Source organism: Cucurbita moschata, unplaced genomic scaffold (genome assembly GCF_002738365.1).
Source record: "Cucurbita moschata cultivar Rifu unplaced genomic scaffold, Cmos_1.0 Cmo_Scf00032, whole genome shotgun sequence".
NCBI lineage: Eukaryota > Viridiplantae > Streptophyta > Magnoliopsida > Cucurbitales > Cucurbitaceae > Cucurbita > Cucurbita moschata.
The window spans coordinates 216,515-232,464 of record NW_019268548.1 but is presented as its reverse complement, the minus strand read 5'-3'; the positions used below and the strand labels follow the sequence as shown (position 1 = coordinate 232,464).

Here is a 15,950-nt window from a genome sequence, read left to right as displayed (position 1 = left end):
TTTTTTTTTTTTTTTTTTTTTTTTTTTTTTTTTTTTTTTTTTTTTTTTTTTTTTGAATTGCAAGGATACAGTTACCCTTAAGGCTAAAGGAAAGCCGATGTTAAACCTTGTCAGTGAGGATACCGCAAAGTAAAGCATTTGAATCAGTCAGTAACAAAGCATCAACTCTACGAGCAACCATCCGACGACAAGCCTCGTAGATGGTAGTACTTTCAGGAACCGTCAGTGCTCTTGACAGCCGCAATCGTTTCACCGTACGCTCTCCATTGAGTTGTCTTTTTCAAATGTAAATGGAGAATGGAAAATCAGGTTAATATATCTTGACTTCACCAATTTAATTACTGTATCCAACAATTATCCTATAATTTGTAACAGGTCCAGGACAGGTACAGCAAAGTAATCCCATTCAATTATATTAATTAATCCCTCAAAACGTTGCACGATAAAATAAGAAAAAAATACACAATTCCTACATGATGCAACCACGTGATATAGCAGAGTACTAACGTTCAAATACAGTTGCTAATCCGTTAAAATGTTACGCAATGAAATATTGATACTTCAGTTTTCATGTACAATGTAAATTCCATTTTGCCCAAACAGATTCTTGATGAGATGAGCTGCTAAATTTTACAATCTCACGCCAAAAGCTTGGGAGGGGTTGTTCTGAAGGTTCCTACGATTCTTTGAAGGATTTTAAATGATCATCTGAGTGAGAAAACGTAACTACATCAAATTTCAGCTTTCGGCTTTGAAACATTCAAAGAAAAATCTAAAAACGTGCAATAGGATTCAAAAATAATAATATGCCAATTAAGGTACATGCGTAGGCATAACAAATCGGGATAAATGAGAGCATCTATAAAATAGGATTTAAAAAATAGCATTTACAATGAACGAGAGGATGAAAGAGACTTCCTCGGTGTATCCAAGCTTCCGTTCTCATTGATTTTCTTCCGTCCGTGAAATGATATGTTCGTCAAGGACATACTTCTCCTAGTAGAACCGCCTTGACTAGTCATTTCTTCCGATGGTTTTCACAATCTCAGATAAGACCTTGAAAACGTTGCAACAGAAACTCGTTCAACGTCAATTAAAAAAAAGTGAATATGAGAAACGAAACATGATCCAATTTAGACGCTAAAGAACAGTGAGCAATTAAGATTCAATTCTAATGAACAACTCCCAGTTTTTGAAGCATAGAACCGAAATAACGAAACAAAAAGAAAATCCAGAAACCTGAAATATGTCGCTTCTTCTTCAACGTCGAATCGTCCCTTTTTTTCCCCTAGAAAATCGTGAACAGTAATTTTCCGCCCTCAGAAAGTGATTGTTCAAAAAATTAGGAGTTATACCCAATCGCGCCAGCAACTAAATCCGGAGCTGAAGCGCCAAAACGGAATGGAGAAATGGGGTTAATAGCAAAAATCAATCGAAAAACTTCGAAGATTCAAAGAAAAATAGAGGACTAACGGTCGGTAATCTAATCGGAAAGTTAAAAGATTATCCGGGAGAAACTACCGACCGTCGAACGAACAAGAAAGAGAGCGAAAAGAGAGAGGGAAGGAAGAGGAGAGACCATAAGAAATGGGACGAATCGAATTTTTGTAAGAGGATGGGGAGAGTGGACCAATTGGAATCGTCCACGTAAGCGAAACTAACCGCAACAACTCGGTAATATTTCCGAGGAATGCTTCCGTTTGGCGCTAAATAAAGAAATTCATTTTCAAGTTACTATTTTCCCAATTTATTTAATCATTTTTTAGTGCACGTACAAAGAGAATTAACTTTTAAATTTCAACTTTAAAAAATATAATATAGTATATGATAATTATAGTTAAATTAAGTTTATTTTAGTGATTTATTTAATTAATTTATCCATTTATAAAATTCAGAAATTAATATGTGTAGAATAAATTAGTTTAATTGCATTTATACTTAACATCATAAACTTTTAAATCCAACCTCAATTTTATAATTATTTTCCCCAGTTTTCATTTACTTTTTGAAATTTATTTTCGGGCTTTATTTAATAATGATTTTTTAAAAATTGGTCCTCCACTTCCAACTCGTGGAATTCAGCCCTCCACTCTCCCCATCATCTATTACATTCCTAATTTAAGCAAAATTCCATATTTATTTTGAAAATTTCAAATTGCAACTTATTTTTTTATTAAAAAAATCATAATAAATTAATATATATATAAATAAATAATATATTGTATAACATAATTTTTAAAATTTCTGAGTTTTAATATTATAATATAGTATTTAATAATTTTTTTAAAAAAGTATACAACATTAAATTCCGAAATTAACTAATTTATTTATTCATATAAATATTTTGAATATGTGTGTGAAAATATATTTATATAAAACAGGACTCAAAATTGGGTTGAGGCAAGGACGGAAAATATAACACCATCTACAAGCTCATTTATGTAAAGGAAAAAAAAATGTTCCTCACTCACTCCCACATTCCCGTCTAAACTTTAGAGGAATCCCCTCTCCATTCAAGCCTCGGGGTGCGTCCCCTGAAACCCCAGCCACGCAAATAAAATGAAAATCTCGACCACAGTAGATGTTTACGTCGGGAGATTAAGTAAAGCAATTTTAATTACTATCTTGATGATTACTATTTTTTTTTAATCATTTATGAGCTTTGATTTACCTACATTTATGTCCATAAAATTTTAAATTTTGTAAGGATGGATTTATAAATTTTTGATTGGGTCATTGAATCAATAATTTTTGTGTTTAAAAGTTGAAATTATCTGCTGTAATTATTTGCTAAAAGAAAGTAAAAATAAATATTACAAAAAAAAAAGGAATTAGTTTGATGATATACTTATTTGGATGGAGACAAATTTAATACCGGAGTTGGCACTCTCTTAATGATCTTCATATTATACGGTCCTAACAAGGGACAAGTAGAGTGAACAAATACATTATATTAGGTAGATTTTTATGAATGGAATTAGGTTAAGAATGAAAATTAGATATATTTTGTGGGAACCGGGAGAGCAATGCATCCCCAACACAGCATTTGACATTGAAAAGAACGTTTAAGATGTACGAAGCATCAAAAGGTGTCTGTGCTGGAAAGTTGAATGTAACTGTAAGCCGCGTTAGTTCAATAAAGTTTTCATCTCACGATGCCTGAAAAATTAAATTAAGGAAAACCCAAAAATGGCACCGCCTCATCCGTCCACGTGAAGCATCAAGATCGATGCAGTTGTCGAATCACTGTCCCGCTTCCAAGTTATTGCCTCGCCTTCTCATATCTTCCATCCTCCCAGCCCCATCCCCATCGCCGAAACTCACAACTTTTTCTGTGGTTCTGCAGGCGTAAACTTGAACACACATCCCATCCAATGGCAGATTGGGGGCCGGTGATTATAGCGGTGGTGCTGTTCGTGCTCCTCAGTCCGGGGCTGCTGTTTCAGATCCCAGCCAGAGGAAGGGTGGTTGAGTTTGGGAACATGCAGACAAGCGGGGCTTCCATTTTAGTCCACGCCATCATCTACTTCGGCCTCATCACCATCTTCCTCGTCGCCATCGGCGTCCACATCTACACTGGCTAAATCTCTGTTTTCCATTTCATCTCTCCGCTTAAATTTATGTCGCTATTACTGTGTTTCTTTCTTAACTTCTCCATTTTACGGATTATTGTTGTGAGACTTGTGCTATTACTGTATCATTGGAGTTTCAGCGATTACGGTGAAGAGTCTGTAAATTTGGTTTGCTTTCGAAACGCGGTCCTTAAATTCACTGCTTAGCTGTTGGATATTTGATTCGGGGGGTGGGGAAGAAGGTGAAAAAGATCCCGATTCGATTCTAATGCCAACCGCAGTACGATTTGAAGCGAAAGTATGAGATCCGAGATACGATCCCATGGCTCCTTTTACTGTTTTATCTCCCTGTCGGCCACCGTTTCTGGTCGGCGACAGTTCCCGTCGGTGGACCCGATTAGAATTCGCCCCGACCCGACCCGACATTTGAGACTTGTCCTAAATTTAGGGTTTTTTTTTTTGGATTTTCTTAAAATTAGTTTTAGACCTTTCTCTTTTTAAGGAAAATTCAGTANTCAGCCCTCCACTCTCCCCATCATCTATTACATTCCTAATTTAAGCAAAATTCCATATTTATTTTGAAAATTTCAAATTGCAACTTATTTTTTTATTAAAAAAATCATAATAAATTAATATATATATAAATAAATAATATATTGTATAACATAATTTTTAAAATTTCTGAGTTTTAATATTATAATATAGTATTTAATAATTTTTTTAAAAAAGTATACAACATTAAATTCCGAAATTAACTAATTTATTTATTCATATAAATATTTTGAATATGTGTGTGAAAATATATTTATATAAAACAGGACTCAAAATTGGGTTGAGGCAAGGACGGAAAATATAACACCATCTACAAGCTCATTTATGTAAAGGAAAAAAAAATGTTCCTCACTCACTCCCACATTCCCGTCTAAACTTTAGAGGAATCCCCTCTCCATTCAAGCCTCGGGGTGCGTCCCCTGAAACCCCAGCCACGCAAATAAAATGAAAATCTCGACCACAGTAGATGTTTACGTCGGGAGATTAAGTAAAGCAATTTTAATTACTATCTTGATGATTACTATTTTTTTTTAATCATTTATGAGCTTTGATTTACCTACATTTATGTCCATAAAATTTTAAATTTTGTAAGGATGGATTTATAAATTTTTGATTGGGTCATTGAATCAATAATTTTTGTGTTTAAAAGTTGAAATTATCTGCTGTAATTATTTGCTAAAAGAAAGTAAAAATAAATATTACAAAAAAAAAAGGAATTAGTTTGATGATATACTTATTTGGATGGAGACAAATTTAATACCGGAGTTGGCACTCTCTTAATGATCTTCATATTATACGGTCCTAACAAGGGACAAGTAGAGTGAACAAATACATTATATTAGGTAGATTTTTATGAATGGAATTAGGTTAAGAATGAAAATTAGATATATTTTGTGGGAACCGGGAGAGCAATGCATCCCCAACACAGCATTTGACATTGAAAAGAACGTTTAAGATGTACGAAGCATCAAAAGGTGTCTGTGCTGGAAAGTTGAATGTAACTGTAAGCCGCGTTAGTTCAATAAAGTTTTCATCTCACGATGCCTGAAAAATTAAATTAAGGAAAACCCAAAAATGGCACCGCCTCATCCGTCCACGTGAAGCATCAAGATCGATGCAGTTGTCGAATCACTGTCCCGCTTCCAAGTTATTGCCTCGCCTTCTCATATCTTCCATCCTCCCAGCCCCATCCCCATCGCCGAAACTCACAACTTTTTCTGTGGTTCTGCAGGCGTAAACTTGAACACACATCCCATCCAATGGCAGATTGGGGGCCGGTGATTATAGCGGTGGTGCTGTTCGTGCTCCTCAGTCCGGGGCTGCTGTTTCAGATCCCAGCCAGAGGAAGGGTGGTTGAGTTTGGGAACATGCAGACAAGCGGGGCTTCCATTTTAGTCCACGCCATCATCTACTTCGGCCTCATCACCATCTTCCTCGTCGCCATCGGCGTCCACATCTACACTGGCTAAATCTCTGTTTTCCATTTCATCTCTCCGCTTAAATTTATGTCGCTATTACTGTGTTTCTTTCTTAACTTCTCCATTTTACGGATTATTGTTGTGAGACTTGTGCTATTACTGTATCATTGGAGTTTCAGCGATTACGGTGAAGAGTCTGTAAATTTGGTTTGCTTTCGAAACGCGGTCCTTAAATTCACTGCTTAGCTGTTGGATATTTGATTCGGGGGGTGGGGAAGAAGGTGAAAAAGATCCCGATTCGATTCTAATGCCAACCGCAGTACGATTTGAAGCGAAAGTATGAGATCCGAGATACGATCCCATGGCTCCTTTTACTGTTTTATCTCCCTGTCGGCCACCGTTTCTGGTCGGCGACAGTTCCCGTCGGTGGACCCGATTAGAATTCGCCCCGACCCGACCCGACATTTGAGACTTGTCCTAAATTTAGGGTTTTTTTTTTTGGATTTTCTTAAAATTAGTTTTAGACCTTTCTCTTTTTAAGGAAAATTCAGTATTTTGATAAAGGTTGCGTGTCATTTCACTATAAAAAATATTAAAATTTGGGGCGGTGTTAACTGATCACGAACAGGGAGATAATTATTTGATTTTATGCTAATTAACCCCACAAATCGAAAGGGAAATCAATTTAATCTAATTAAATGATTGTATTCGAACATTATTTTTGCACCCATTAAAATTAATTTTGAATTATTTAAAAATTTTGGAAATATATAAACAATGATTTAATCATTTTAAACTTAAAATCAATCCTAAAGCTATTTTATGTCGTTCAAATTTTGTTTTAGATTATTTAGAATTTATTTTACTCGCATGAATGTTATATTGGTTTTGAAATGCTCATATTTAATTATGGTACTAATTTTATTAATATAAACTTTCCATAAATTAATTGTTTTTATCTTAAACGATTAATTTGCAACAATAATTTCTCCAATGATATAATTTAATGGTGGAATTCCGAAAGGACAATTTACGTTTACGGCCCATTTATTTAGCCCATAATAGTCGAAAGCCCATACACTTTGGCCCATTGAAACAGCAAAGCCAGATGGTTGTACCGCCCTCTCCGAGTGCCATCAGCTGAATCACAGACCACGCTCGCTTCTCCTCTAGAAATGGCAGCTGTAGCTCGCTTTTCCAGGAAGGCAATTGCCTCAGCGGTTGCGACCAATCAACTCCGCCGTGCTTTCTCGACGGAAGCGTCGAAGACGATCGCGCCTTCACCGGATCGAGTTAAGTGGGATTATAGAGGTCAAAGAAAAATAATCCCGCTCGGCCAGTGGCTCCCTAAAATCGCCGTCGACGCCTATGTCGCGCCTAATGTGGTCCTTGCCGGACAGGTTAACGTCTGCGACGGGGCCTCCGTTTGGGCGGGTTCCGTTCTCCGCGGCGATCTCAACAAAATTACAGTCGGATTTTGCTCTAATGTGCAGGAGCGGTGCGTTCTCCATGCTGCTTGGTCCTCCCCAACAGGTTCAATTCAACTTACATGCTTTTATTTGATTTTTTCCGCCATTATCAGTTTATGGTTTTTCTCGAATTTGGTAGTTTGGTGATTGTTTTCCTCGGTTATTTGAAAATGTAATTGTTAAAAGGGTCCTTGATACTACACACGCAATTTCAGTCCCTGTTTACTTAACTAGCATCTCCAGGGGATAGTGATTAAGTCTACACATTGTTTTCGAATTCTTGAAATTATGGTTCTGTTGAGTAGCTGATGCCATATTTGTCCCCGGTTAATGTAAGAAATCGAATGAAGTATTTTAGATCGTGGTTTCTCGAGACTCAGTAGATTCGAGTGATTGGAGGTAGTGCCCTACAGTTTTTTTTTCTTGATTTTTGACAACCTTTTCTGGGTTAGGAGTAATGGGTATTCCATTGTACCATTTTGTCTTGATTCTTCTTTTTTAGTAAAATACTTATTTGATTCTAAGCTAGGTTTTTAAGATTTCTAACTTGATGGCAATCTCTACCCTGAATTATTAACCAACATCTCAACAAACACCTCTTCCTCAAAAGTACACTATCAACTTAATGTACACTATTTTCTTTGATCCTTCACTTCCTCTTTTTTTTTTTTTTTATGAACATTAAAAATGGAGGTTGTTCTATCGATTTCAGGGATTTTCCAAAATTGCTTATTTGGTGTCAGCTCCCGTCTGAATCTTCATTGGTATCTTTGCTTATGCGTGAAATTGTGAGCAATCATATCATCATTTAACAATTAGTGGATATAAGTAGGAGTTACGATGGGATATTGATAAGGAGAAAGCAGAGAAAGAGCAAGTCATATAGAGAGAGTCAGAGCGAGGTGGAGAGAGAGGAATGGGAGGAACTGGAGAATTGGGTTAGAGAGAGAGAGAGTAGAGTCAAAGAAGTACAATGGAGACAGAGAGAGGCTGAGAGATATAAAGAGGGAGATAAAGAGCTGACGAATAGAGATAGTGCAAATGCACAAGTTGAAATTGCTTCTTCTATACTTTTTTAGGTTCAAGTGCATCATACTACTTCCAAGTTTGGCCTACAAATTTTCTGGGTTTGCCCCTTGTTTATTGATACGATATTCATACACTTTAGTGCATAGTATTGCATTTTTCAGTATTGGCGGTGAAGTACTCAAGTTTCAACTATTTGCTTCTCTGTCTTGTTTAAGTCATTTTCTTGGTCTCTAAAAGTCTGGGTGTAAAGCTGAAATTCCAGTCTTGTCCTACTACAATTGGATAATAGCCAGACCCCGAATCTATTAAGTTGGTTTCAGTTGTTCATATGATCAGTCCCAAATGTGAAACTTCGGCTGTTTAAAATGTATATTTTCAATCTTCATTACAGATATATTACTATAATCAGTAATCGGTAATCAATAATCAGTCAGTTATCAGTTTTGAAAAAATAATTATCACCTGGCTATAAATTAAATTTGTAAGGCTGCTTACATCCTCTTTTCAGTTCGTGACATATTAATGTTTTCTAGTGCATGCTATGTCTAAATTTTCCCTCATATGTCCGTTCCAGGATTGCCAGCAGAGACGTCCATAGATAGATTCGTCACCATTGGTGCATATAGTCTTTTGCGGTCCTGCACAATCGAGCCGGAGTGCATTATTGGGCAGCATTCCATCCTCATGGAAGGTTCCCTAGTTGAGACCCACTCCATTCTTGAAGCTGGGTCTGTGGTTCCCCCAGGAAGGAGAATTCCTAGTGGTGAACTTTGGGCAGGAAACCCAGCAAGGTTTGTCCGAACTTTGACTCACGAGGAGACGTTGGAAATTCCTAAACTCGCTGTTGCAATTAATGACCTAAGCAAGGAACATTTCTCAGAGTTTCTTCCTTACTCCACAGTATATTTGGAGGTCGAGAAATTCAAGAAATCCTTGGGGATAACCGTATGATGCAGCCTGTCTTCTCATCTTTACATTTTTTCTTGTTGAGGAAAATAAAGTTCTCCAAATGATAAACCAACTTTCAGCATTTCATGTTGATTTTGCTGGCTTCAAGTTAGGATCAAATGGATTTCTTAGATTATAAGATTAATGTTCATCTTATCACCTGGATATCTTGTGGGTACTTGAAACTGCCGATGACTTGTGATCTCCCGTTGTATGTTTTACATATAACACATCTATATGTTTGTTCCCAATGACGCATTTCCCAGGTATTATTCAAACTTGATTAAGAGGTTTGGCTCTGTAAATGTTTCAAGTAATGTCTGATGAACTCTCCTTCCTCCCATTCTCTGCTTATATTAGTTTATGCTCGGAATCTCTTCTATGGTGTCTTGGTTTGATGGGATTATGTCACGTTATCCACGGAGTAGCTCTCTGAAGCTCCACCTTCAATTTAGAAGATGAACTTTGAGATAAAATTAGGCAAATACGACAAAGTATTAGGTTTTAGCACTAACAATGTGAACGTTGATTTTTGTTTTGGTAGACGTCAATAACAGATCTTTTAATAAACAATGCATGAAAATGACATTCCCACCAAAAAGATCCGATGGAAAGCTTGTGTATATTCTAGTCATTGACTTGCTATATTGGTTGTTGGAAGTTGTCTTAATCTCCATTTCTTAATATCAAATGTATTTTCAAATTGGGTTTGATACCTTTTTAAGCACTTAATTCAAACCAGGGTTTGAAGTATTTCCAACACCGATGAGAAGCAAAATAGTATACTGGGGTGAGAAGGAAGCTTGATTCCAAGAGCCTCACGCGCACACCACAGCACTGTATAAGGCAACATATGATTGTTTGGGTCAAGTCTTGTTGTGTAAGAAATGAAAGTGGAAGCACTCAGCAATCAGCATGCCGAGGAACCGGCCGCCTCATGGCACTTGTGACAAAGTCATCAGCCCCAACCAACTACAGTCGTGGAAGACCTGATCATACATAACTTTTTCTTTAGACAAAAAATAATAAGAAGAGAAAGAAAGAGAGATATAGACATCCCAACCATTCTAGTTTCTTATGCTCATTCCACTTATAAATTTCCCTATCTCCTCCTTATTTAAACACTTCTGTCTGTCTAGACATGGTGTTCCTCTTTTCCTCTACCTCCAAGATGCCATCCTGAGAGAGCAAAGCAAGTTCTGCAGGTTGTGACGAAAACAAACAGATCCTATCGATGGTTTGCTTTCTAGTATCGTGTCGATGTTGGAACGGTTCAATCAAATCAAATCTCCTTTGAATTGGGTCTTTTAATTTGATTGAGCCGTGCCAATATCGACGATTGTCTCAATTGTTTCTTCTTACTAGTATTACAATTTATCTTTCATTTTCTCCTTCAACATGGATCTGAAATTTGTTATTATTACATTGAATCTTTCGTTAAACAGATCCTTTGGTATTGCTAGACCCATGCCCCTTCTTGATTGCCTTTCTAGATGACAGAGTAGATGCAGGGCATCTGAGTTGATATCTTTTCACATGCTTCATTGCTGGATGCTCTGAAGAGGCCACTGGAGCCGCAGAGGAACTAGAAAGTGTTGATTTCTTTTTCTGTAGCTGAAGTAGATCAGTGCTATAATTTCTTTTTCTTTCAGTAATTGTTGATTTACATGATTGATCTCTATAAGTTTTCCTTCCATTCCAATCCTAGAAGTTACATCCATTTAGAAAGACAAGTGATTACATCAACACCTGTTTTAACGTAACTGTATGAACAATTGGAATCCAGAAAATGAAAGAGCATTTAACGAAACCCAATTCTAGGAGGGACCAACTCAAGATTTCCATGGTCCCATGAAGGATTGAGATGTTTATGGAACCATTGAGACGTTTACCTTTTCATTTCCCATGGTCCCACGACAACGAAGAAAAGATAGCTTTCTCTTCTTGGTTCTAATGGAAATGGAAGGCCTTTTTTTTTTTTTTTACCCAATTTCTAGTTGGAATTCAAACAAAAATAAGAGCTCAAAGAAAAAAAAAAAAAAACTGATGCCTGAGGGTGACAGAGACACAAAAATAAGGAGTTGCGTAGACATAGACAGTATGTAAGAAAAATAGTCCATAAAGCAACCAAAGATGAAATGAGAGAAGTACCATTGTTAAGCTTCACAAGCATAGCAGACAGGCAGCAGTTAAATAAGAAGATGATCAGTTGTGTGTACTGAAGTTAATCTACTGCCAGTGAAAGGGAAGGGATGGTGGGGGAGCTTCATTCCCTCCATCATTCGATGCAGCGTGAAACATTCCTGAGCAATTCATATCAGCATTACTCACACAGCCATTCAGTACTGAACTAGCTGTCTCCAACCTGTTGTGATGTCCTAAGCTCACATCTAATGGCTGCAGGAAGGATATAAGATGACGGTCCTGCTCGGCTTGGTTGAAACCGATCCCGGATGACTGTGTCTGCAAAGATGACAGAAGAGAGAGAGCACCATCCGACTCATGGCCTGGACTTGGAGTTGTAAACCTGTCATAGAACATTTTGCTCCGACTGCTTCCATTTTCTGAAAAATCAATGGTCCTGACAAAGGGTAGGCCAACCGAAGATCCCGGATTGTCACTTTGCAGAAATGCAACCTGCTTTTCAATTTTATGGATGCTATCGTTCGACGATGCTCCGAGATAGATGTCGTGTTTATCAGGGAAGTGGATTGGCTCTTGCTGAACATGAAGCCTTGGATCTATCTCAGTATTGGAAATTCCACGCCAGGAATGGTTCATAACAATTGTAGATGGATAGACATGTGAGGAAGAAAATGGTAGCAGTTGGGAACCTGAAAGCAGAGAATACGGCATGATATAACTTGAAGAATTTATAGTTTACCAATAACAAAAGAAACTTTTTCCCCGTTGAGTATTTCTATAGAACATAAAGATGGATCCATATCAAAAGCATACAAGTCATCTGGGTTTGAACAACTTAGGAAAATCTTCAAGTTTATTAGGCAAATGCCACAGCAAACCTTGGTAATGAGACAAAATACTTCGTGATAGGGAGTCCGACTGTGGCTTTCGTCGCCTTCGATTGTGTCCATCGAGACGTTTCCTGCAGCTTCTCTTTCCTTCATCAAATTCTTCTAGTGAATGGAACCTATATAGTGTTGAACTGTTATTGAGAAACTAAGCCACTAGAGATGGAATTCAGAATGGTTGAAAGTGTGTAGGACAAGTAAGGTCACTATAAGAAAGCCAACAATCAGCAAATAAATTTGAAGTGTACCTGCTACACTGCTGGCAGAACCTTTGCTTTCGTCCACCAATTGTAACCTGGGGAGTCTTTGAATGGAGCTCGCAGACCTTGTGGCGCCTGTGGTAATCTCTATAGTTGTTAAGGTCTGAAACACATCCATCCACAAGGCATGACAAAGGCTGAGCCCCATTCCCAGATCCTCTTGCCCTCTTGGAAGGTTCCATTTTCAACACTCCTGGCTCATTGACTGCATATTTTGTTCCTAGATTACTGACTTGACCCAGTTTCAAATCAATCGAGAAATCCCCAGAAGTCGTTCTATCTTCAACAAAGCTGCTGGATGCACCTATTGTATTGATGTTCTTTAATACATCTTGTTCCAATTGAGTAAAATCCCAAGATGGGGTCTTCAAGTTCCAGTCCATAGAGAATATTTCAGTTCTTCGCTTCCTTCCCACTTAAAAGCAACACCTTTTCCAGAGTTCAAATCACTCTCTTGATGACTTTATGCATAGGTTATATATAATCATCAACTGAAGAACACAGAAATCTGAAGAAAGGATGAGACAAAACCGTAAGAATCCCCAAGAAATTGGAGCGTTTAAATTACAACCAAATCCACAAATTTAGGATCAATATTAAGTACCCTATGGCTGACGAGAAATGTATATAACAAGAACAGAGCACGCTGGTCAGCATACAGACAACAAGAATACAAAAATTGGAAGAACAAGAATGTCGAAGACAGTTATTTGCATGTCCCAACAAGATGTTACTCCAAGTAGATTGGAGGAGGGTTAGAAGAAGAAGAAGAAGAGAGAAGACTAAAATAAATAAGGTGAGAGTTAAGAAAGCGATGGATGAGAGTAGTTGCAGAGTAAAGCAGCAGAAAACAAATGGGATGCTATTTTACAACCATTCACTCACTGACAAGGATTCCACCAAACAACTAAAGTTGGTAGTGAAGGGAAAAAAGAAATAAAAAGCCAAAAAAGAAGGGGGAAAGCCCCCATGAAAAGCTAGGGTAGTAGGTTACTCAAGAAGAATCACTGGTTCTACCTGTCAACAAGATGTCAATTTTAGCAGTAGGGATTGAAGGCCTTTCAGTGTATACTCAGAGAAAATGGGTGTGTTGCAAAAAAAAAAGGTGGAGAGAACTTTTATTGAAGGAAACTCCATGAATACCCAAAAGGAGCCGCCAACTTTATTCTGAATTTACCTTCCCACTCTTTGGAGAAAGGTTGGTATTAAAAGAGACAGCTATTTGTTGCTTTCAAAAGTTCTGCAAACCAAGGAAAAGGAAGAAAGTTATACAAGAATGGATGGTGGTGAAGGAAGGCAGTTCGCTTTTGGGGTTCCAAGCAAGACTCAAATTACAAGGAAAAACAAATGTATATACCAAAACCCTTCCAGACTAAGAGATTTAAGTAATTGTTTGCATTCACCTTCTGCTTATCAAGTTGCTTCTAATGGGGGCTTGAAATCAAACCCCCTTATCCTCCTTATGGGCTCGGGCGATCCTCAGCTCAGCAGCATCAAGCAGTGCCTGAAACAAAAATGAATGAGAGGCGAACAAGAAAAAGAAGAGATGGCGAACCCCAGCCAGCCAGCCACCAAAAAAGAAGTAAAAAGGAAGGTTTAAATGGCAATGTCAGGTGACCCATTTCAGCTTCTTCCCTTAAACAATGCAATGCAATGCAATGCAATTGATTATATACTTTTGTCCTTCCCTTAACATTCCTATTTATGAATCATATCTTATGAAAACGACTCTTTTTTCATCCTATTTTTAGGATCATACAATAATTTCGTGTTTAACCCTACCTCACTCAAAATCATACTTAAATTCTAGTTGAAATATTTAAGTATTTTGTAACTTTCAATGAAATAAAAAAAAAGTGTGGGTTTCATTTAATTATTAGTCACGGGGAATAAGAAATTAAATGGAATGATACAGATAAAAGTTGAAAATGTGGAGGCCATTTTTTAATGAACAGAGAGAATAAAATACATTATATTATAATTTTTTTTTATAAAAAAAGGACAAAAGAAACAAATAGGTTTATTGCATTTTTTTAAAATTAATTTTAAAATCATTATTCAAATAGAGTCAAGGCACGTGACCCTAAGCCAACTATTAAATTCCAAAATCTCCATTAAACCTTCATTCTCTACCGTGTTTATTTTTTTTTTATTATTATTAAAATCTAAGTCTAACAAATAAATATTTCATTCTTTTTAACTAAACAATTGCAAAGCAATTATGAATGGGCTTAAGCCTAGCCCAATACACGGTCAGTCGGCCCACAAATTGTTATTTATTATTTTTCTTTTTCTTTTTTGTTTGCTTTTCTTGAAATAATTAAACAAAAAGGAAATTGAATAAAGTAAGAGCAAAAAAGTAGCCGAGGGGAATACTGCAATCAGTTTGTCCCCCAAAGTTTGATAACAAAAGAAGGAATAATTAACGATGGTTTGCCAAATTTGTTTAAACTCAAATTTCTATTATTATTAGATGGTTTTAATTTGGGTTTTGCCAGAAAATAGTGACTCCAATAAAATAGGACGTTGAATTCTGAACCCAAAGTCAATTTGCGTTCCTTTTCATTAACCATTTACTAATTACATAAAAAGAAACAAGCAAAATCAACTCCTAAAAGGCTGTGGAGTACCCCTTAAATTTGGCCATTTTATTTAAGGACAGCTTGAGCGGGGAATGAAATCCCAACGGCCACTCAAAATGAAGGGGGAAGGGCCCGTGGGCCAACAACTTGGACCTCTTTGTGGGCCTTCTTTTGCTTTGGGACGTGACGTGGCGTTATGTTAATTACGTATTATCTTATAATAATCAGAACCGTCACCCGTACTTAAAGCGAATCAGAAGGTGGCACATGGCGTAAATTAATGCGGTGGCTCCCAAATGCATAAAGAAACTAGAAATGGTAGGGTGATGTGTAAACTCGATAGCCACTATGGCTGCGTGCGTGCGTGTAAAGAGAAGGTATTGATTTAAAGCGACTTTTTCAAAAGGGAGACCCCTTTTATGAACTTACCTGTTTGATGGCTTATCTTTCCCATTTTAGGGAAAGCTTGCCGACTTGGCGATGTCTCCTAGGCGTCCCCTTTTATGAACTTATCTATGTAAACCCATGGAGGATTCAATTACGAACGCTCACTACCTCCTTCAGCTTGTTTAGAGTTTCATCAGCCCTTCGGGTACTTTGCCACTCAATTCACAATCATGTTCGAATTAACGATTCCTTTTTATTATAATTCAACTTCCAACCACTTTTGTCTTTGTAAGTATGGTTGGATCGAGTGTTGTTTAAGTTATTCCAAGTTATCAATTACACTACTTATTGCTTCTTCTTCTTCCCAAGTGAATGTTATGAGTTTGGAAAGCCAAATTTTTAAGTTTACTTTTAATGGCTCTAATTAAAATTTAACATCAACATGGCGGTTGACATATATTTAATTTATTGGTTGAAATCTGAAAGAAATTAAAAAATAAAATGGTATATTAAATATGAGCCGGAAAGTAATAATTGAGAAAGGGAAATGGAAGGCGGATATTTAATTTAGGAGTCAGAATTTTAATTTTGTTTGAATATGTGTAATTAATAATATAAAAGTAAAATGGATGAAAGCGGTCCCACGTGGGAAGGGAATTGAGTGAGGAGTAATGAGATTGGAGAAGAAATAATGGTCCAGA

The 15,950-nt window shown here is 36.9% G+C and overlaps 4 protein-coding genes across 9 annotated transcripts in view; 2 read left to right on the top strand and 2 right to left on the bottom strand.

Moving 5' to 3' along the window:
- The window catches only part of LOC111429703 (CBS domain-containing protein CBSCBSPB5), a 6,227-nt gene extending 4,656 nt beyond the window's left edge, over window positions 1-1,571 (bottom strand). For 3 of the 4 annotated variants that reach the window (XM_023065646.1, XM_023065647.1, XM_023065648.1), the window contains exons 1-3: window positions 1,240-1,571; window positions 892-1,056; window positions 107-275 (exon numbers count right to left, since the gene is read on the bottom strand). In XM_023065646.1, coding sequence (XP_022921414.1) covers window positions 107-275; window positions 892-1,022 — 300 coding nt within the window. In that variant the 5' untranslated portion in view covers window positions 1,023-1,056; window positions 1,240-1,571. The remainder of the gene's footprint in view (window positions 1-106; window positions 276-891; window positions 1,057-1,239) is intronic. The other variant, XM_023065650.1, reaches the window with a different exon arrangement.
- A 1,567-nt stretch (window positions 1,572-3,138) lies between these two features.
- Window positions 3,139-5,787, top strand: LOC111429708. The gene is made up of 2 exons (XM_023065657.1): window positions 3,139-3,573; window positions 5,358-5,787. The coding sequence occupies exons 1-2, from the start codon at window positions 3,375-3,377 to the stop codon at window positions 5,591-5,593; spliced, it is 435 nt and encodes a 144-aa protein (XP_022921425.1). The 5' UTR covers window positions 3,139-3,374; the 3' UTR covers window positions 5,594-5,787.
- An 886-nt stretch (window positions 5,788-6,673) lies between these two features.
- Window positions 6,674-9,331, top strand: LOC111429706 (gamma carbonic anhydrase-like 2, mitochondrial). Its single transcript, XM_023065655.1, has 2 exons — window positions 6,674-7,075; window positions 8,615-9,331. Exons 1-2 carry the CDS (start codon window positions 6,718-6,720, stop codon window positions 8,989-8,991), a joined length of 735 nt encoding a protein of 244 aa, XP_022921423.1. The 5' UTR covers window positions 6,674-6,717; the 3' UTR covers window positions 8,992-9,331.
- Window positions 9,332-11,031: 1,700 nt separating this feature from the next.
- LOC111429705 (squamosa promoter-binding-like protein 13A) lies at window positions 11,032-13,800 on the bottom strand. Of its 3 annotated transcripts, none has more exons than XM_023065653.1 (4): window positions 13,684-13,800; window positions 12,269-12,788; window positions 12,012-12,139; window positions 11,032-11,822 (listed from the first exon to the last, which is right to left on the bottom strand). In XM_023065653.1, exons 2-4 carry the CDS (start codon window positions 12,661-12,663, stop codon window positions 11,218-11,220), a joined length of 1,128 nt encoding a protein of 375 aa, XP_022921421.1. In that variant the 5' UTR covers window positions 12,664-12,788; window positions 13,684-13,800; the 3' UTR covers window positions 11,032-11,217. The 3 variants fall into 3 exon arrangements, with proteins under 3 accessions (XP_022921421.1, XP_022921420.1, XP_022921422.1); XM_023065652.1 differs by lacking the exon at window positions 13,684-13,800 and adding an exon at window positions 12,885-13,670; XM_023065654.1 differs by lacking the exon at window positions 13,684-13,800 and adding an exon at window positions 13,298-13,670.
- Between the last annotated feature and the right edge of the window lie 2,150 nt (window positions 13,801-15,950).

Bases quoted from the DNA above. Each gene is read 5' to 3' on its own strand.
- LOC111429705 (XM_023065653.1), bottom strand. From the start codon at position 12,663: ATGGACTGGAACTTGAAGACCCCATCTTGGGATTTTACTCAATTGGAA. The intron at 12,140-12,268 runs GTACACTTCAAA...AACACTATATAG, and splicing joins TTCTGCCAGCAGTGTAGCAG to GTTCCATTCACTAGAAGAAT. The intron at 11,823-12,011 runs GTTTGCTGTGGC...CTCTGCTTTCAG, and splicing joins TATTTTGTCTCATTACCAAG to GTTCCCAACTGCTACCATTT.
- LOC111429708 (XM_023065657.1), top strand. From the start codon at position 3,375: ATGGCAGATTGGGGGCCGGTGATTATAGCGGTGGTGCTGTTCGTGCTC. The intron at 3,574-5,357 runs ACACTGGCTAAA...GGTTCTGCAGGC, and splicing joins CGCCATCGGCGTCCACATCT to GTAAACTTGAACACACATCC.
- LOC111429706 (XM_023065655.1), top strand. From the start codon at position 6,718: ATGGCAGCTGTAGCTCGCTTTTCCAGGAAGGCAATTGCCTCAGCGGTT. The intron at 7,076-8,614 runs GTTCAATTCAAC...TGTCCGTTCCAG, and splicing joins TGCTTGGTCCTCCCCAACAG to GATTGCCAGCAGAGACGTCC.